The sequence below is a fragment of the Amia ocellicauda genome, chromosome 15, assembly GCF_036373705.1.
Source record: "Amia ocellicauda isolate fAmiCal2 chromosome 15, fAmiCal2.hap1, whole genome shotgun sequence".
Taxonomy (NCBI): Eukaryota; Metazoa; Chordata; class Actinopteri; order Amiiformes; family Amiidae; genus Amia; species Amia ocellicauda.
Window position 1 is genome coordinate 9,408,798 of NC_089864.1, and position 19,678 is coordinate 9,428,475.

A 19,678-nucleotide genomic window follows, 5' to 3' on the forward strand; every position below is an offset into this window, starting at 1 on the left:
TCCTTTTCTCTTCAACTCATTATTCACCTCATTCACTTTTGTGGCTTAAAATCAAAGAGAAAAAACAAACAAAAACAAAACATACAAGATTGTACATTTCATAAACAACATAATGATCTGTACTTATGATAATTATATATATAATTATATATATATATATAGTTACTCTCAAAAACTATATATATATATATATATATATATATATATATATATACTTATATATACATTATATATCTATAATTATAGTTATCATAAGTACAGCACAATATGACTTTTATTATCAAATATATACATGTAATACATTCACATTTTGACTTTTTTCCTTGTCCATCCAATCATAAAAAATCAATGCATCTCGCACTTCTCCTTTGCCAGATATCTGTATCAATAGGAGTGCTATGGTTTGCTTTTTTTATCTCCAGGTGGAAATACATCAAGGGCCTGACCTGAGCTGAATTGCTTTTTGTAGGTGAAAGAAAGCAGTACATTATATTGGATGGAGTCAAGTAGAACCACCCTGCCATCCATGCAGATGCACTTAATAATGCAGAAGAGCACATTGTAATCCTTACATTATTCAAAGCAGTGCTCCGGGAAAGGGTAATTCATGTATTGTCTGCTTCTCCTCTGGAAGGAGAGGAAAACGGACATTTTATTATTGTGAATAAGGCTTCCTGTGAGATTAGAAAAACACTCCACTGATCGGCCCTCTATGTTTTGTCAGTTGAGCTGTTGAGAGGAGGAGCTTCCGAGGTCCCGCCCTCTCCGTGTTGGGCAGCCATTGAATAGTTTAAGTATTTTACTATGAAAACTTTCCATTCCTTCATTTCTTCCAGGACTTTTTTATTTAGCTCGTTGTTAGGGAGTCCCTCCATTTTCTCAGTGGTTTGTACTGCAAGGGAATCAAAGTGATAAGTTAAAATACATCGCTGAACACAAAGTCAAGTTTGCAGTGATGAAAATGATCACCCATCATGATAGATTAAACTTCACATGAGCACCTTTTTACTCCGTAGATGATGTGTAATTGTAAAGACCTACAAAGGCTCTGCGGGGAAAGTGTCCGAAAAACAACCACTTCAAGAGAAAAGCAAGGAGGTGAGTATAGTAGTAGAATCCATTGGAGAAATATCCTTAACTTACCCATTAAATAGATTGCATAGAAGGACATAATTAGACTGGCTGCCAACGCCACAGTGAGGATTATCAGCAGTATGCACAGACATCTGGAGCAGTTACACCAGGGTTTACTGGCATCGGCTTCCTCCGCGGGGGGATGTTCGTCACCCTTTACGAACCGGAAGACCGACTCCATGCGTCCTGCCCACAAAAGGTCAGCATCAGAAAAGGCTTATTGGTGTCGTACATTATCCCACAGGAACGCCATTCGCACAGGTAAACAGAGCTGCTTACAAGGATATCAGTTGGCAGACGCTGGAATTTGCAGGCAGTCATTTTCGCTATTTTCGCAATGACAAAAGTATACCCTACATTGATATCAAAGGCGAGACAAATCAATTGAGTGCAGAGCTCTTTCTTTGTATCAGAACTGCACAGCGCAGCAATGTAATCATTATAACTATTACACACTACAAGACTGTTTCAGAGAAAAGATGCAACTACTGAACTTCAGACACCCTCATTATTATTTTTTTTTGCAAAATCTTCTTTTAAATTCCCAAACTGTTCTAAATGTTTCGCACTCACCTTCTCTGGGACTTTCTTTGGTGCCATTCAAACCTCCCTTGGCAATCTGGATGGCATTATCCTGGGAGCTAGAGGGCAGATCTGCTGTAAAGAGACTTCTGTCAGAGTCAAACTAATACGCTTTTTTTTCAACGGACTATAAAATCAATCATCAAACATCAGATCCACTGTCTTTTTTCTCTCTCTCTCCCCGAGACGTTTGCTTTATTGTTTCAGAGCAGTGGAAAGCCCTCTCTTTGCTCCCCACTACACAAAGCTGCAGGAGTCATCAGATGTCACACTGACAGCTGACATACCCATAATGGCGTGTTGTTTGAGGCCTGACAGAGAGCCAGAACCTGGGCAAGTTTGGAAGTTGTCACAGATGCGGGACTTCAAGGCTAATTCCAGCTAATTATACTGCAGCCGATGTAATACATAAACAGGTGGCTGGACTCACAAGCATCCCCATGTGAGCACCACAAGGTGACAATTGAAGAGGACGGGGTAAAAGGATTGACACAAACTCAAATTTGTGTTGCTTGGTCAGCACTTATGGCTTGACATCACGGCTCTATTTTTATAATAAACAAATAGATACAGCTGGTGCTCGGGCCCTGTCACCCTGGACGCGATGTGACTTGTCATGTCTTCAAACACTTGTGCTGTGAATCAACAGAAATGTCCTGTATGAGGTTATGCAAATACAGCTGCATGTTAGTTTGTGCCTTATCATTTTCTAGATATCACAGTTACCCAAATAGGTGATAGGTGCTGGAGTTATCTTCGGACGTTGGAAAAATAAGACCCTGCCACGATGTTACTGTTGGAGTGATACCAACCAGCACACAGTGCGTGCAAAGTGCATTCCTAAAGCTGGGATAGGTACTCTATAATACATGGAAAAGCTCTTAACAAGTCTCGAACAATAAATAGCGCGCCAGGTACGTCCTGTCGTGCTCGCCACATAACAGGGAACTCGAATAGCTCATCTCAGGATGCATTTGCACTGATTAACAATATTACCTTGATAGTAACAACAACACAATTGCACAAAACAATGTGTCCCTCTCTTTCATCCACTTTTATCCTCACAAAATAGAATCAATAAAGTCAAAAGTGGGTAGTCAGAGATACAAATATTGAGTTGAAAGCAAGGTTTTAGAAAAGAAAAATGGCCTCAGAACCAACAAGGATTGGTTGTATAAGTTATTATTTCTGGTAATATTTATATCCCAGTAATGGAAAACACTTTTACATTATTATTATTACATCTGGAGTCAGTGTTGCAACCATAAACAACACAGAAAGGCTCTGTGGATATGACAATATATAAATGTGAATGTATACATATATATATATGCTTTTAGTGACATAGCAACGTGAATCTCGTTTTCTACCTAAAAGTATGCATAAGCCCAAAAACAATATCATCTGCGTTCATTTGGATATTTATAAGGCTTTCTGATGTACAAAATACCAACATGTGAGGACTGAACAGCACATTGTGGTCCGACCTCGCAAAATGCCAATAGATTTATTTCACGTCTCATGGCTCAAATCCCTGAAATGTGGGCCAGCGCTTATAAGCAAGCTAGACAGAACCTGTTCTCTCTGAGAAATGTTTGAACACGACCTTTGCTGCCTCTCTATCTTCCTGCTCATTGGGCGGTGAAGTGGAAGTTGATGAGATCTGTGAAACGCTGTAGTCTGCCTGAGATTCACACTCGCGCCCTTTTTCAATGCATGGAAGCATCTCAGCTGACACGACTGAAAGTAATGCATTTTATGTGGGTACATTGCAAGTGCAGCACTAATGTCTCAAATTCGTCTCAAACTAAACCACCAGTGTCTCTGGCTAGAACTTCTCAACCTCCATGAGATGAATACAGTTTAAGACGGTGGTAGGTGCATGCTTACAGCAGATGATATCTAGAATTAGAATTGTATTAGAAATATTTACCTGATAAAAGTTGCTGTGGATCACTGCAAACATTCAGCTTGTTTAAATTATTCAAAGAATCGGCTGCATACAGTTTCCCTTCTTCATCAAGAATATCAAACTCTGTGTCCAGAGGAATATCACTCATTGTCCCTGCAGTTAACACAAACCACGGACAAACTATGACAAGTGTTCAGATCCAACATTAATGCTCACAGAGGGTTTAGGCAGTGAGGTTTGTCAATTTCGAAGCCCAATCATGCTCCTCAGAGAAATGCAGAACCAAAGAATTAATCTTTAGTTTAACTCACTCTGATCTACAAGCCGATGCAAAATATATATTTTTCTGTTAGGTCCATAACCATTTTTCTTCTAGTCCAGCAGACGTTCACTGAAGGGTTCGATGGGCAACTCAATTTGAAAAACATCTAGGAAAATCAGTGTGTTTTCACTGTAAATATGTGCAGCAAAATGGTTTAACAGAATAGAAAATTGATACAAATGTTATTACAGATATAGATGAAAGTTAAAAAATAAAAGAGAAACCTCATGCCATATTGTAGCCTGTGAAAAAGGTCTCTGAAGGGGAGGGCCAGCCATTGTGCCACTGGACTAAAATTAGCCATGTTTAGCTTATAAAGGGTTACCTTAATGCAGTTTTGAGGTTCAGAATCTGTCCTATTTCAGCTTATATGTATGGCTACTGTTGGCAGGACAATATGAATGCATATGGACATTGCTTTATTTTATTTTTAGTTTGGTCATGCATTAAGACATACAGATCATTCCATGTTCTTCAGACCTATTTTGGACAGCTTTCTCCTCTTGCAAGGCAATGCATACATTTGACATTCGCCATCGTAGCTTAAACAACCTTTTCAGATTGGCAATACTTGTAACTGCGCAGACATATTAAACTTAGGTCTTGCCCTTGCATGGCTACGCAGCCCTCTGGACTGAATGCTTTGGACAGCCTCTTTATACAGTGCTTGTATTTCATCAGAGCGAGGACTGGAATTCACAAATTAGCAGGGCCTCAGAAGCCTACAGAGAAAATACCCTTTAAAGCCTGATGACACCCATTGCTTCATTGTAAAGCTCACAACTTTACAGCTGAGCAGAAAATATCTTGTTGGCAGCATATCAAGATAAAAAAAATAATGATAATACAAAAAGGAATAGAAATATGACAGTAATAATATTATAATCTCTCTCTGAAGACCACAACTATTTATTATTCAAGCGCCAGAAAACCAGCAATATTTAGGTTACGGGGGGTTACGGTATATTCTAAAAGCATTCTAAAATGTGCCTCGTGTTCCACTCCACAATCGCATGCGAACACTTACCGTAAATGTATGCATACACAACTCTCAGACCTGTCCAGGGACTACTTTCTTCATTAAGAGAGAGGGAAAAAAAGGAAAAGCCAGGTCATGAAATGTCCATGTTCATTAGGTCAGTAAGCCATGAGAAACGGAGGAGGTGGGTCAGAGCAACTCGACCTGTGGATCTTTCCTGAGCTTGGTGATCCCTTTAACTCCCCTAAATTTAGCCTAACACCGCAGCCAAGGGCTCAGGTTTCCAAATACTGCACTGTAACACTTGAAATGCTGATAAAGAAGCCCCACACATGAATCATAGATCATCTCATGCAAGCAATAAAAGAAGTAGCGTGTTCTACAATTGTGAAATGATTCAATCTCAAGAAGCCCTTCATTCTTGACTGTGCCACTATACACATTGTGTCAGTATGTTGTTTCGGTAGCTGTCAGAAATGCAGCACATTATAATATTGGACTGAAAAGTACAACACATATAAAAATAGCTACACAAAATATATATACAAATGCAGATATTATGAGCCACTCATTCACATAAGAAAACAGCCATTTAGAGACCAGTCACAAAGAACTGTGCAATATTGACTTTGCCTTGAACAATAATTAAACAATGCACACACATTTATATACACACACACAGAGCTTTTCCATATGAAAAGCAGACCCGTCTAAAGTTAGGGAAATATGCTAAATATCTCACATGCTTATGGTAATATCATTGTTCAGCAAATCTGTAACCACCCCATTCCCAACTGCTGAACTGGAATAGACGATGCTTCCTTCACCCGGTTGCGTCTTCACTACACACTGCTCCATACAGCACCACCATGACCTCCTTCCTCCCCCAGTGCTTACCCTGCTTCCCAACTTGTCTAGACAGCTGCTCCTTGCACGCCCCATCCAGTCCAGCGGTGTAATTATCTCATGTCACACACAGGCAGTAGGGTATGTAAGCAACTCCATTAACAGCAGGCATAACGAAGGAGGGGGTTATTTAGCAGCTGAGACACCCCCACTAGAGTAAATGGATACCTTCAGAGGGTTTGCTCCATTTCCTGAAACTGTAGAAGTTTAGAGTTGCTAATCTATCCAGAGACAGAGACAATGTACGCGTGGTCGGGTAAATCTGCATATTTAACAGGCAGTAAATGCTGAGATTGTGAGTGTATTGGTGTGGTTTTGTTACAGAGAGTAGCAGGTGGTTAATGATTAAATAACTGAAGTATTGCACATTTCAGCAGATCATTTAACTTGCCTGTCTTTGCTCTTATTTGATCATGGCTAATGCTCCATAGTAGTACAAACACACAATTGATACATCACAAGTGCTCTCATTGTGAAAAGATTCAGCATGAGGATAACAATGCTGTGTACACACACACACACCTAGTGCATTTTCCTTTAAAAATGTACATATGGCTACAAACCAGGTTAAAGTAACAGAGTTCACGCAAGCAGCAAAACGTGATCCCGTCACCTTGCATTGTGATGAAAACCTCTACAGCGATTAGAATACCACAGAGGGGAAACCACTATATTTTGGGCTTCGGGTTAGAAAACAAAAAAGGAAAACTTTAATATTTGCCATAAATCACGAGGACACGACACAGAAAAAGACAGATACCCCAGGCACATTTAAAACCTACGATTAATACGAGTCAAAACAAGCGGGTACATGGATGAACAAGAGAACAATGCTTTGCTTTCGGCTGGATGTCACCCGGTTTTTATTTTGACAACTGACGGGGACAAGGAAGTCAAGCACATGAGGATCATAGCAAATGTGCACAGTGGGACCGGCCGACATCTCACACGCTCCCGGTGGCCATTTGCAAAGGTAGGATTCAGGATTCAAACCTCTCGGCTAACAGGTATGTTCAGTCACAGTTATACGGCAGCAGTGCTAAAATAGTATTAAGTGCTACACCGTCTGGCACACAATTCCACTCAGTATTTGGAAACGGTTCTCAGCAATGCAACACCGCACACAGCATTTTGGGTAAGAGGCAGAGTACACTTTATTTAGCATTTACTTAATTCACAGGTTCTTAAAATAAAAGTTTTAATCAGGGAGAAAACAAAAACATTTATATGGAATTTCAGATTATAAATAAAATTACTCACAAAAAGATCTGCTAATTCAGATGTATAATATTACCCAACCCCATTATATACCAAAGCCAAAAAAATATTATTCTGATGTAGCATGCGAGGATTCATTTAATATAGGTATACCAGAGGATACAACTTATTATAATTTCTCACTCCAACAACAAGGAAGACATACGCAAATGGCGAAACGACAAACTCCACGATTCGAGTTAGTCTATTTACAGAAAAAAGGAAAATAAATAGATAAATTAAATTAATCTGATGCTACTTCTAACAGATGTATGCATCACAATATACAAGGTTTTAAATAATGGTTAAAAATACCAAAATGGACTCCAAAAAATTGCTAAATGAAGTCTCCAACTCCAACATCCACCCTCTTGTCCCGAAATTTGCTCCTGGCCTTAGTCCGAGCTTTAAAGGCAGCGGCGTTGTACAAGTGCTGGAGACAAAACACAAACGGAGGGCAAGAAGGTAAAACAAGACCAGCCTTAGCGATTCCACAGTCAAGACATTGGTTTACTCCGAGTCACTGCTGTTGTAATGAGAAACTGTTCAAACACATTCTGCTTGCTGCCCTGGTGAGTAATAGATAGCGTTTGTCCAGAGAGCATCGTGACATAATTAGAAGCCTATTTAAGCATTCCAAATTAGCACATAAGAGTTTACATTTTGCAGTTAGCATATTGGGATTGAAACTAAATGTAGTCCATGGAGATAAAGGGTTAGGATACATTACCCTCTCAAAGCGGGAGATTTTCATGGCCTTCAGCTTCGCAGAGTCGACCATCATAGGTGCCCCGAGCTCAAACACATTGCGTATGAACTCGTTGGCCTAGAAAAGAATCTACAGTAAATGACCAGGACAGCAGAAAATGACATGGGGAACACAGACACACCTCTGGAAAGGAGGAGTCACACAAATGGGTCTCTGCTCACCTGCAGGTGGTAGTTCATTCCCGATCCTAGAAGTTCTCTGAAGGCATCATAGGTTCTCATCTTCACCCAGCTGTCCACGTACATACGCTCAGCACCAAACCGGATCGTCTCGGGCTGGAAGTCTCCCTCCTGTCCACAGAAAAACACAACTTAGACATCTGATGTTTCACAGCTTTAAAGATGAAGTCCACTGTGAGGCCGGACCTTCACCACAACACTACCCAGCAAGATCTCGCCAAGACTCGCATAACATGGAGAATGATCTCATGAGGTTAGCCATTTGAAAACAATCACAGGCTTGAACGTCTCTTCAGACTTGCCTACCTAGATGGGATTTATTTAAATATTTCTCCACATTATACATGTGCATGCTGTCACCAGTTTATCACTCTGTGACGCATCACAAAGCAGGAGAATGAGCGCTATAGGGAACAGCAGATGCCTCCCCAGCTGTTGACAATGATTGTCTGCTGCAGACCAATAAACGATCCACCAGCAGGTGAACAACACGGCCCTCTTTCTCAGGGATTGATTTTTGGATGCCAGGAGGCAGGTGACAGTTTCGATTGCAGGAGAAATCTTATCACTATACGATCGCTCAGCAAACATCAGCCACGCCACGTCAGGAGCGATGTGAATTTCGGGAGCAAAGAGGATCTGTGGCAAGCCTTTCCCCAGGCCCTTAATTCCCTTTAGGATTAACCGAAGGCACTGTAAAGATCAACATACTACAGCTTACTGAACAAGAATAATGATTCCAGCCAAAATCCACTAGCAGAGGCTACATATTTTAGGTCGGGATCTCTCAATCCCCATCCTCTAGACACACAGGGTCTTCCGATTGTTATTCTACTCTTGCTGGATTACCAAACACTTACAGACAAGTGTCAATTTCACACATTGCCATAACTGCCATTCATAGTCCTGCATGAGACCCATTTACTTCCCTTAATTTACACTATTTCAGGTGTGGTGTGGTGGGATGGGATTTCTGAACCGCATTTGTTACATGGTTCATGCAAATTTCTAACCCCCTTCAAATGTTTAACAGCTGGAAACAACTTTAAAAAGGTCCCATCAGGCAACTTGGTCAATTAAAAGGTTTCAGTTAGTCAAAATACAAGTTTAATTAGAATGCAATTCAGAAGACATTACAACCTCTTCCTATAAATGTAGTGAACGGAGCTTTCATAACCATACAAAGTCAACACAGCAAGTCAGTTATAATATGGGGGTCCCACCCCCCAACACACAAAAGAAACTGAATAAATTGGAGTGTTCAAAACACTATTCTTCAAGTATATACACTCAATCCCACAGGTTACCTCAACAGCCTTTAACACATCTCTGAAGACAGACCTCTGCTTCCTCTTGTCGTTTTTGGCCCTGTGTTTGTTACAATCAGTGGCCAGGGCCGTCAGCTGTGCACACAGGGGCTCCAGTTCCTCATATTCAAACTCCTGAGGAAGACCAGCAAAGCAATCAAATTAATCAATCTTCATATTTCAGTTCAGCGTTTTCCTTTACGATGCACTTAAAAATACTTTGTCGTTAATTAAAACAAGGTTGCAAAATGTTTTTTTTTTTTTTTTTTTTAAAGTCAGTATTTACACCTACAAGATCTTGAAATTCATGCACCTCACACTCCAATTAATAAAGGTGCCAAATCCAAAGCACAGTTAGAGTAGAAAAGTAGTTCTTTATAGAGGTCATCTTTGAAGGCTGAGCTTCAGCCCAGGCATTCTTTTTAAAATACATTTTAAGACCAATTATTTAGACAACGTGTACAGTTCAGCACACTGCTTTCATTCAGGACGGAATACAGAGGATGCAAGAAGTATTATTAGATCAGAGCATAAGTGTTTATAAATGAGAGGAGATCACCACATTTGTTTGATGGCATTAAGGTGACGTAGACTCACCGCATCCAGATCTCTGGCCAACTCAAACAGGAGAGCAATAGTCTGTCCAGCAGAAATCCTCATGTTGACATCATCGCTGTCCAACAGACTGGGAAGTTTAGGTAAATGCCTGAGAATTCAAGCGAAAATACAAGATATGCGACTCAGAGATATTGTATAATTACAAACAATGTGAAGTTCCGGACATTATATCCGTTATATTAAGCCATATTGTAGTATTACACACAAACTAACGTGGAAGACATTATCTTATTGCAGAGCTCTTACTTAATTGAACCCTTAAATTGAAATAGTTTACATTTGACTTTTTATATTGTGTAACTGATAAAAAGTTGTTTCCTTACAAAATGTGATACTTAAAAGCCCTATGGTTTAAAATTAAAAGGAAATTTGTTAAATTTAGGGTTCAATCAAGTAATTAACAAGGTTGGGAACCCCGGTCTTATGGCATGATCATAATCAGGAATTAGATTTTAGGTGTAACCGTGCTTTTGCAAATGTTCCCATTACTGAAGCACTGAACATAATGACAACCTCTGTATCATGCGAGGACAAATGCTGCATCTATAACAGAGGGAGCAGGAGAGTAATAAAATCCTCCCATTAACGTGTAAGATAATTTTCACTTCATTAGTGTTCCAATTACTACCTAATGATATAATTGCAGAGAGCGAATTGTACATTATCCACATCATCATAGAACAAAGGGTAGCTTTATTGCACCAAGAGAAGGAGTCACGTACTTCTTAAGAATTTTTTTCACTTCAGTGTTGGAGCAAATGGTCAGTAGCAGTGTCCATGCCAACAGAGCATTGATGTGGAGCACTGTAGTTTGGGCACTGAAGACAGTGCGAGTCCCATCTTCCTTTACGTATGATTTAGTGAAGAGGCTTTCAAAGCATTCCATAGTTGCATACACATCCTAGGATACAAGCAAAATTGATTACCACCAGAATCGTGCTGCATCAACTGACATTTCGAAATGGAGTGCCGCACTGTACAATGACAAAATGTCTGGAAACATTCAACTGGTGCTTTTACACTCGTTCTACTGGTGGCTTTGATCACAGCTGATCGAAAGGGGAAAAAAAAAGTGCAGAAGTCAGTATGTTCACTTTCTTTAGAAAATATATTTTTGAAAATATCAAAATGGCATTTAATCATTTAAAGGGGGGGCAGCCAGTGAACGCAGTCCTCAATAAGCTCCACTGTATTTGGTTTGCAGAAAAAGGCCCTACAAGGGCATGGTACACCACCCAGGACACTGAATCTCACTTGAAATGTGAGCACAACCCCTGAACTGCCAACAAAGGGATGCACAGACACTCAGACACTTGCAAGGTATGAGAAAGCCTTCACTAAAAGACGTACGTGCCTCTTACTACCAGGTTTTTTCATTCAGTTGCTGTGCGGTCTACAATACTTCTTCCACAGGCTTTACATCAACTGTCAGCTTTCTTGGAGAAGGGAAGGGGAAACTAATGAATGAACTAGGCTTGGACCAATAAACAGCTACATGGACTTTAATATCACACATTTAGTCTGGCATATGTACACTTAATTACTTTGCAGTCATTTAAGATTTAAAAAATAAACTTACCAGAATATCATCTTCAGCAACCAAACTGCAAACCCCCAAAGCTGTGGCACACTAAAATAAATAAAAATGGACATTGACACACAATTTCTCATTGTACTGCACCACACAATCCTCGGTTACAAAACAAGATGGAAACAATACAGAAGCACCCCTGTGATTTTCATGGGAAGATTAATAAGAAGTTTGACTAATGCCCAAGAGGAACTGGCCAAAGTTGTTTTTGCCTCCTTGCAAGCAGTCTACGACAACAGTACTATTCCTGTGGGACGCCGTTTGTTTCTTAGAAAAAGGAAACCTCACTTTTAGTACAGATGTACATTTGAGTTAAAAGAAAAACATCGCTATGCACACTCACAGCTTGTCTGGCTTGTATGTTGGCAGTTCCATCAGCAAGAATATTTTTGAAAATGGGTTTGAGAGTCTTAAAGGCTTCTTCACTCTCGATCCCTGAACCCAGCTGAATGCACAGGAGACAAGCCAGGGAGGCTGCAGCGCGCTGTTCATCGCCTTTGCCTTGGTGGATCGAAAAAGGAGAACAAGACAGGAAGAAAAATAAAAGTAGTAAGCATATTCCCAAAAGAAGTCAAACCAGTTATGTAATCAGCTCTCCGGAGTATCAGTAATTTGTGCAGGTCCTCTTCGCTTTGCAGTTGTGACCTCCAGAGCAGAAACCATTTTAATTACGCCGACCTTTAAGAAACTATACATTCGAAATAATTACTACTGCAGTTGAAGGAAAGGTGAACAACTAGAATGCAAATGTGTGGAGACCAATCGAATCACATTTAATCTGCTGATCCTGACAAGAAAACAAAGCTATTTAAGACTATATTGATAGGTTTGTATGAACCCTTTAAACCAATACATTTCAGTCACAGATTAACTTCTTACTTCAAACTCAATTACTTCTACTACAGTCGTGCCCTCGAAAACAGCCCTGACTGATAGGCCAACAAATTAATTCTAGCTGGCAAAACGCACTGAGGATTCACAGTAATGAGCTTCGCCTCAATTGAATGGCACTCCATGTCAGAACAGAGATTGGGCAGAACTGGTTTTGCATAGCTTGGGCTTTCAAAATGTATTTAAAGACTGAGAATAAACAAATACCGACCTGTGTATCTGAAAAGTACTTGGGCATTACTCTGACACTATTACTACTACTACTACAACAACATGCAAACAACCCATTGATATAGAAAAACACTACCTTTCTTCAAGCACCGTTCAATGCTATCCGTTATGGTCATTCTTCTTTCAAGGAGAAATTCATACTGCATTTTGGATGCCATCGCAATTTTCAACCCATCAAGAGCAGTCAGCCTCGTCTTTGCACTGAACACAAAATTAAAGGTGTAAGGGGGAAAGGAAAAAAAAAAAAAAAATGCAATTAACATGGAATACCTATACAATTTTGAAGTTCACATACATGATGTGTACTTTAATTATACATGACCACTTTAGGGAAACCCCATTAATTAGGTTTAAAACATCAATATTTGACTGTGTAAATACAAACAATGCAATGCTACAATACCAGTCCTGTTGCCCTGCATCACTGGTTACTAGTCAAATGGCCATGAATGAAACAAGATGCTAGCAGTGAAGAACAGGCCTATTTTTTTGTCAACCAAATATCTGCTGTACTAGAAGAATTCTGCTTCAATTTGATAATTGCAAATTTAGAAAAGGGTTAAATAAAAGTCCCTGGGTATATTTTACTTGCCTTTTATCCATGGCGCTGTCAATATATCCCTTTAATTTGTACTCAAAGTCTTCTTGAGTTGTATCTTCACAAACTTCACCGCCTGCACAGCAAAAGGTAAACTTATGAAAATCATACAAGTTTCTAGATGAGGAATTAGGACTACTTTTCCTTTTTTAGAAAACTGCTTTACATAGTAAATACACAATTTTAAATCACTTGGCTCTACAGTATTAAATGTTTGTACAATATTATGCAGCGCTGCCATTTGTCTTCCGTGAGAAAATAATCGTATGCTTCATCTTGCACATTTCTCCCGTTTTAGCATAAGGCTTGTAGTGGTTAGAGGACTTGCCTAACAATTACAGATTCCAAATCGGGAGTAGAATACAAAAAAATAATTAGCAGTCTGGGATGAAAGCTGTATCCTAACATCATAATGAACACAATGACAACATAAGCGCCTTGCCTTCCTCTGCCACGCTGGCGGCGTCACTGAGGCTGCTGCAGTGGCTCAGCGTTTCGATGGAGGCGTCCTCGTCGCTGAAAGGCTGCACACCACGGTGCGGTGCTCCTGCCAGAGATCACGCAGAGGAGCAGTCACAATAACGCACACCACACACTCAAAGTCCGTCCCAAGAAACATTCTCACTCTCAGTATTGGATCTTGAACACTTGACATATGATGCATAGTTCATTCTAGCAGGTCGCTTTTAGGTAGAGCTTGATACCAAAAGGTATACTATAAATTAAAAAATCACCATTATTGATGACAGACTTCAGCCTCTTGTCAGAAAATGCATAAAGGAAGGAGGATTTATTTTAGACCCTTGACAAATCAAGACAACACTGACATGCTTCAATTTGTTTAATGCAAAATACCCCTGTTCCTAGCAAACATTACTGATCACATCTCTAGAAATCAGAGGAAGATTCTACAGGAAATACTCTGGGACCAGTCAATAAATGAGCTCAAATTTCTAAATAATGAGGAGATGAGTTCAGGGCACAGCATTAATTAATCTCAGATGTTGAATATATATATATTTTTTACCCAGTCAAAACAGTGTAAAGCTTTACATTAAAATAATGGTGTGTGGGTCATTTCTGTGGAAAAACAAAACACAGCATCAACCCAACTCCCATTAAAGCCGCAATTTGAGATTTTAAAGTAGTATTTTGTGGGTTTACCCTATTGGACAACTGCCCAGAAGTCCACCTTTTGGGGCATTATGTGAACAGCTATGGTAAGGAATGCATTCATTTGTAAACAGCTCTGTACTTAAAAATGGCTACCACAGGCAGGGAATATTGGCACTTCCATTACAGGACTACAATTCATCAGTTCATTCGCTTAAGTGGCACCGCTTAAATAATTAAGGACTGCATGGAGTAAGACTTGGGTGTGAAAGAAGAGGACGGAAAACAAACGGGTCGCCTCGGGAAACTTGACAGCCTGGAAGTAAATTCACTAAACTACTAAATAATCTAACTCAGCCAAAGTTGCAATGATTTCAGATGCAGGAGAAACACTGGAATGCAGTAATTGGATGTTTAAATCTCCCCCATGGTGTGAATAATTCAAACAAATGTTTTTAAATCATTACAAATTCAGACAGGGATACTGCCTCCCCGTCTTAACTTTACAGGCAAGGAATTTACTACAATAGACTAGGGTGATTCTTAGTTCATAAAATGTTGAAATAAATCATTAATAACTGTACTTTAATATTAAAGTAAATTATTAAATTACATAACTTCAAATGAAGACTACCATAACATTTGTCTAGCCCTAAGCAAAAGTCAAAGGAACATGAAATTACTTTAAATTTACAAAAAAAAAAAAAAAAAATCAAATAAGCCTTCCTTGTAGCAAGTCACTTCTTGTATCCACCCTCCATTTACAAATGCATTCCAACCATAACCGATGCCAACTTAGTACTTTAAAAATAAACAGACAAATTTGTTTTCATTTCTCAGTTAAGATAAAGGTATTCTGGAAAATTCACTGCCCGTTCTTTTCAGAAAGTCAAGGTCATAGTGACAACATGCAAAGCAGTGGCTGAGCAGAGTGCCAAGTCAAAAACAGGTACCCCTTCAGAATACTTAATTCTATTAAACTAATTTAGAGTTATGCAATAATCACTCTGGAATTTTATTGAAATTACGGTCCAGAATAAAAATTGAATCCCCTTTCCATTTTGCATTTGCACTTGGGTGATGTCGTGTGGTTTGGGAAACTACAGCAAATCAACTTTTCAGGAATTAAAATGTAATGGTAAACAAGTTGCTGTACATTCTCCAAGCCATTTTCAATTACACATTACAAAACAATGTTGATGAACTGTGTTAGTATAACGAACGGGAGTCCCGTAAGCCTAATGATAATTGAACTTTCTGTGAACTGACTCTCTAATCGTGTAAGATGTAATTTGTTTGTTGAATCCTGTAGTTCAAGTAAAACAAGCTCAGTTACTTTATAATCCAAACAAAATGAAAAATTGAATTTAAAATAAGCAAAGATCCAGAATTTTATCTTTAGTTGCATGGTGTTCCGGAAGTCTCTCCCCACCAAGTCATTGCACAGTGAAATAGCCATGATAGTTTACACATTATGGAAATGCTTATATGAGGAATTGTGAGTATTACTTGTTTGCCATGTAGAGATCCAGGATGTCTCTTTAATTTGCCGATTTGAATGTTACAACTTTAAGAATCACTCAGGCAGATCTGACCGAGTAAGCAAGGAGGCACTATAAACCAGATCTAGGACTAAACTAGAATTACAAACTGACAAAGCCACATTTACCACATCTATTACTTTAACAGTAAAGAATCATGGCTCATTAAACATTCTTTATTCATGACACTACATAAACCATTTAAAGGCTATAAAAAAAAGTGACAATTCATATGCAACCAAGTTTAATACAGGCATTTATTTGGTAGTTGTTAAAGTACCAGCTGAGAAAAGTGCCTTGCATTTCATGAGCAAATAACACATCTTATTCCTAGAACACTATCACACATGAAGGTTATCTGTACTTGAGCACCAGTGTGGGTGTAAACTTTACACGTAAACACAAGACCCACATGACAACTTATCCTTTACAGGCAACAGCACTGGACAGCTGATTCATACCCATCAGCTGTGCATGACATCACCAAAGTTTTACCCAACTCCAAACTATGCTTATCTAAAATCAACACACATTAAAGTGCCCTGAACAAAATAAAACTGGCTACTGTACTAAAATTAAGCCAGAAATGTTTGTATTTAGAATATTTATTTCCATAGCAATGCCTATTATGTTAAGCTTTCAAATCATTTTAAAAATCATTGACATTTTGGATGGACAGTTTTGCTTGCAAGAATCCCCTTATATAAATTAGGAGAGGAAATAGGTGGAATAAATAGTGTACCAATAGTCTGACACGTGTGTGGTGCATTTCACAAGTTTCCTAGAAATTAAGTTATTGAAGGAATAGCTGTCCTTCATATCAGTCTGCCAAAGGAAGAACGTTTGCTTTTTGGATACATTGTGACATCTCTGATTAATGACAAACTATAACCGACTTATTTCAGAGTGTGCATATTTACCCAACAAATAACCAGAACTTTTCCAAACACTTTTGATTTCTAGATCTCACAAGATCATTGCAATAAAACTCAGGTTCACTGTTCCACACCTGCAGGAAAACAGGCTAAAACAATCCCCCAATCATGAATAAATTACACACTAAAAGCACACTTTCATGCTGAACAAACTGAGCGGATATGGAAAATGGTTTGCGAGAGTCAATGCCAGGAGGAAACCTCTGCAAAACTTTGGCACATGCAAATCTAATACGCAAATATGTGGGACTTCAATTATACTAAAAAGCTTTGCCCTCTGAACAACATAATGTAATTATAGCCATATACAGTGTGTTTGTGCTCAAGAGAGGAAATAAACTTAACCCAAGAACGCACAGGGGGCGGGTCACCATCATTTTGCGAAGTTGTAAATTGATGCCACACACTTTCTCATGGAAAACGCCACAAAATACACATTCCCGCCATTCAAAACAAATTGATTTACGGTTAACACCTACAAGCACAATTATAAAACAGTTTTGAGTCGTTGCAATGCATCATAAACCATTTATAGGCCATCATAATGTGGCCACGTCGGCATCAGTAGTTCTGCTAAAACTGAATACGTAGCATTGCAATCACACCGGTCAATCGTTAAAAACTCCTTAATCTGTTTATTATTATGTACGGATTACGCGATATATTACTCACACATACTTTCTATACATGTTAACGTGTCTTTAATTTCCTTATAACCTTAATAGAATAGGTATAATGCCAGATTTACGTCAATACATGTATGAAGTTAGATTTTGTGTAAAAACAGACAACTATACAGGCCATAAATATCTGGGAAATGTAGTTTCTTAACCACGAACAGCCTTCGATTAACAAGAGTATCGTCACACTCCGAAATACAACTCCCATAGTTCCTTGCGCCTCCAGCCAGGGCGGAAGAAGAACCCGTCAGAGCTAGGGCCATCCCTTCTGGCTTACCTCGGTTATTCCTCTTCTTGGACCGTGGCATTTTTGTATAAAAAAATGATCAAATCTAAACCCCAAATCAGCCAATAGATGACCAGTTTTTACTGTATTGTCTCTCCAAATGAAAACCGTCAAGCGGCACCGTTAAAAGATAAGAATAAAAAGCAATCCCAGTGAAAGTCTGCGAACGAAAACGACACATTTTCCCTCTAAAACCAGGGCTGAGGAAAAGACACTTGGCAGCAGGGTTTTATACGGCAGACGTAAGACGAGGCGGTGCTTTACGGGAGGGAGCCCTGTTCGCGCCGGCTGAGCCAATCACAGCGCCGGATGCCAATGTTGTGGATTTGTCTGATGCAATTTGAGAACAAATTCCTGCGGATTTACAGACTTAATTAACCCACATATAGCAACAGGGTTATTAGTGTCTCAATGTATGAAACAGAAAGATTATGACTTTACAGTCCCAGCAATGGCATCAGCTGTCAGACCCCTTAGCTGTCCCTCTGCCCATCCTTATCTTCTATGTGCATATGTTTCTGCTGACTGCTTACTTAAACACCAACATTAATGAATAAATCAACTACTTTTCTAGAATATACAACAAACAAATTAGACCTGATTGCATTAAAAGTATGGTAAAAGATGCACAAGTGTAAAGGAAGTTGGGAATAACAAAGGATTTCAATGTGGTTTATTATTAATTTACTATTAAATTAGTAAAAAAAATGTGAATAGCACTGCAGAGCAGCACACAGGTACTCCATGCAGATGTGACATGTTATGCATTCCTGAATACTCCTGGCCGTGTTGCACTAATTTAGAGAAATGTCAAAGTCTACTTCAGATTTCATTGCTCCTTGGATGTATCAGAAAAAACAGAAATCCTCGCCAACATCACAGTCACATTCAGCTGCACACCACACATCTTGCTGGGCACACTGCAAGTGAATACTCTAAACAGAAAAAAAAAAAAACTGATGATGCTCCGCAGAACTGAAAAGTGGCAAAAGTGGCGTAGCTACAATCGGAGCAGGTGGGGTGTTCAAAATTCATAAAAATACTCTGGCATAACTTTTTGCTTGGTGGTGATTTTCTCAGGTCAATTAGAAAACATGTTATAAACAGTTAAAATTGAATTTGTATATGAAACTGTCATGTATGCGTGCCTTTAATATGTTACTAATGGACATTATTACTAATTCAAGGCAGACAGGGCACTTGCAAGCCCAGCAAAGCACACTGGAAAGTGCAGATCACGTGAATCCATATGCATAGTTGTGGCAAAGTTATTGTTAATGATTACACAGAAAACTAGGAAAGTTTTCTGAGATTTCACCTGCACAAGGAAGCAAATTCAGCACAAATATCCCCAGCAAACCCATTCCAGGTACATGTTGCATTACTATCAGCTCATGAGCTTTATTTTTGTTTTTGGCTTATCATCTTGCAGTTCAAATTACCTTGTCTTATTACCATATTGTCCCCTACAACACTTTTTTGTCCACTACATAACTTTTTTGGTCCACTTTGACACTTTTTGCTCTTGTACGGCATTGTTTTGGTGGTGCATGAAACTTTCTGGTTGTGTATGAAAATGTTTTCCCCCAATGCCATGTTGTCTCCTGTACCACACATGTATTTCCTTTCCTTATTATGCTCATATGTACATATTAAAAGGTCTATTTCTATGGTATGATCAGTTCAGCAGTAGAAGGAACTCTTTTCAATTTGGATTTGTATACTGTAGTGTTTTAATACAGTGTAGGGTGATATACTGCAGTGTTGTGCTGTCATGTTATATAATGCAGTGTAGTGGAATGTACCAACAATGATTTAAAAAAATAAACATAATAAAAATTTGACAG

The 19,678-nt window shown here is 39.0% G+C and overlaps 2 protein-coding genes across 4 annotated transcripts; both read right to left on the reverse strand.

The window, feature by feature from the left end:
- Positions 1–242: 242 nt before the first annotated feature.
- On the reverse strand, positions 243–6,144 carry LOC136771826 (leucine-rich single-pass membrane protein 1). 3 transcript variants are annotated; one of them, XM_066724359.1, is made up of 6 exons: positions 5,827–6,144; positions 4,978–5,025; positions 3,650–3,781; positions 1,708–1,791; positions 1,144–1,320; positions 243–892 (listed from the first exon to the last, which is right to left on the reverse strand). In XM_066724359.1, the coding sequence occupies exons 3-6, from the start codon at positions 3,774–3,776 to the stop codon at positions 711–713; spliced, it is 570 nt and encodes a 189-aa protein (XP_066580456.1). In that variant the 5' UTR covers positions 3,777–3,781; positions 4,978–5,025; positions 5,827–6,144; the 3' UTR covers positions 243–710. The 3 variants fall into 3 exon arrangements, with proteins under 3 accessions (XP_066580456.1, XP_066580455.1, XP_066580457.1); XM_066724358.1 differs by lacking the exon at positions 5,827–6,144 and adding an exon at positions 5,672–5,810; XM_066724360.1 differs by lacking the exon at positions 5,827–6,144 and having other exon boundaries at positions 1,708–1,788; positions 4,978–5,604.
- An 820-nt stretch (positions 6,145–6,964) lies between these two features.
- On the reverse strand, positions 6,965–18,042 carry ifrd1 (interferon-related developmental regulator 1). Its single transcript, XM_066723826.1, has 12 exons — positions 17,823–18,042; positions 13,719–13,823; positions 13,271–13,352; positions 12,755–12,879; positions 11,900–12,057; positions 11,545–11,595; positions 10,688–10,866; positions 9,945–10,053; positions 9,348–9,482; positions 8,023–8,151; positions 7,823–7,918; positions 6,965–7,525 (listed from the first exon to the last, which is right to left on the reverse strand). The coding sequence occupies exons 1-12, from the start codon at positions 17,851–17,853 to the stop codon at positions 7,430–7,432; spliced, it is 1,296 nt and encodes a 431-aa protein (XP_066579923.1). The 5' UTR covers positions 17,854–18,042; the 3' UTR covers positions 6,965–7,429.
- Between the last annotated feature and the right edge of the window lie 1,636 nt (positions 18,043–19,678).

What these genes read in the sequence shown, in the direction of transcription:
- LOC136771826 (XM_066724359.1), bottom strand. Translation starts at nt 3,776, where the DNA reads ATGAGTGATATTCCTCTGGACACAGAGTTTGATATTCTTGATGAAGAA. An exon ending in TCCACAGCAACTTTTATCAG is followed by an intron (nt 1,792 to 3,649) that starts GTAAATATTTCT and finishes GTCTCTTTACAG; the next exon opens with CAGATCTGCCCTCTAGCTCC. An exon ending in CAAAGAAAGTCCCAGAGAAG is followed by an intron (nt 1,321 to 1,707) that starts GTGAGTGCGAAA and finishes TTTTGTGGGCAG; the next exon opens with GACGCATGGAGTCGGTCTTC.
- ifrd1 (XM_066723826.1), bottom strand. Translation starts at nt 17,853, where the DNA reads ATGCCACGGTCCAAGAAGAGGAATAACCGAG. An exon ending in ATGTGTTAAAGGCTGTTGAG is followed by an intron (nt 8,152 to 9,347) that starts GTAACCTGTGGG and finishes TTCTGTGGACAG; the next exon opens with GAGGGAGACTTCCAGCCCGA. An exon ending in GAATGAACTACCACCTGCAG is followed by an intron (nt 7,919 to 8,022) that starts GTGAGCAGAGAC and finishes ATTCTTTTCTAG; the next exon opens with GCCAACGAGTTCATACGCAA.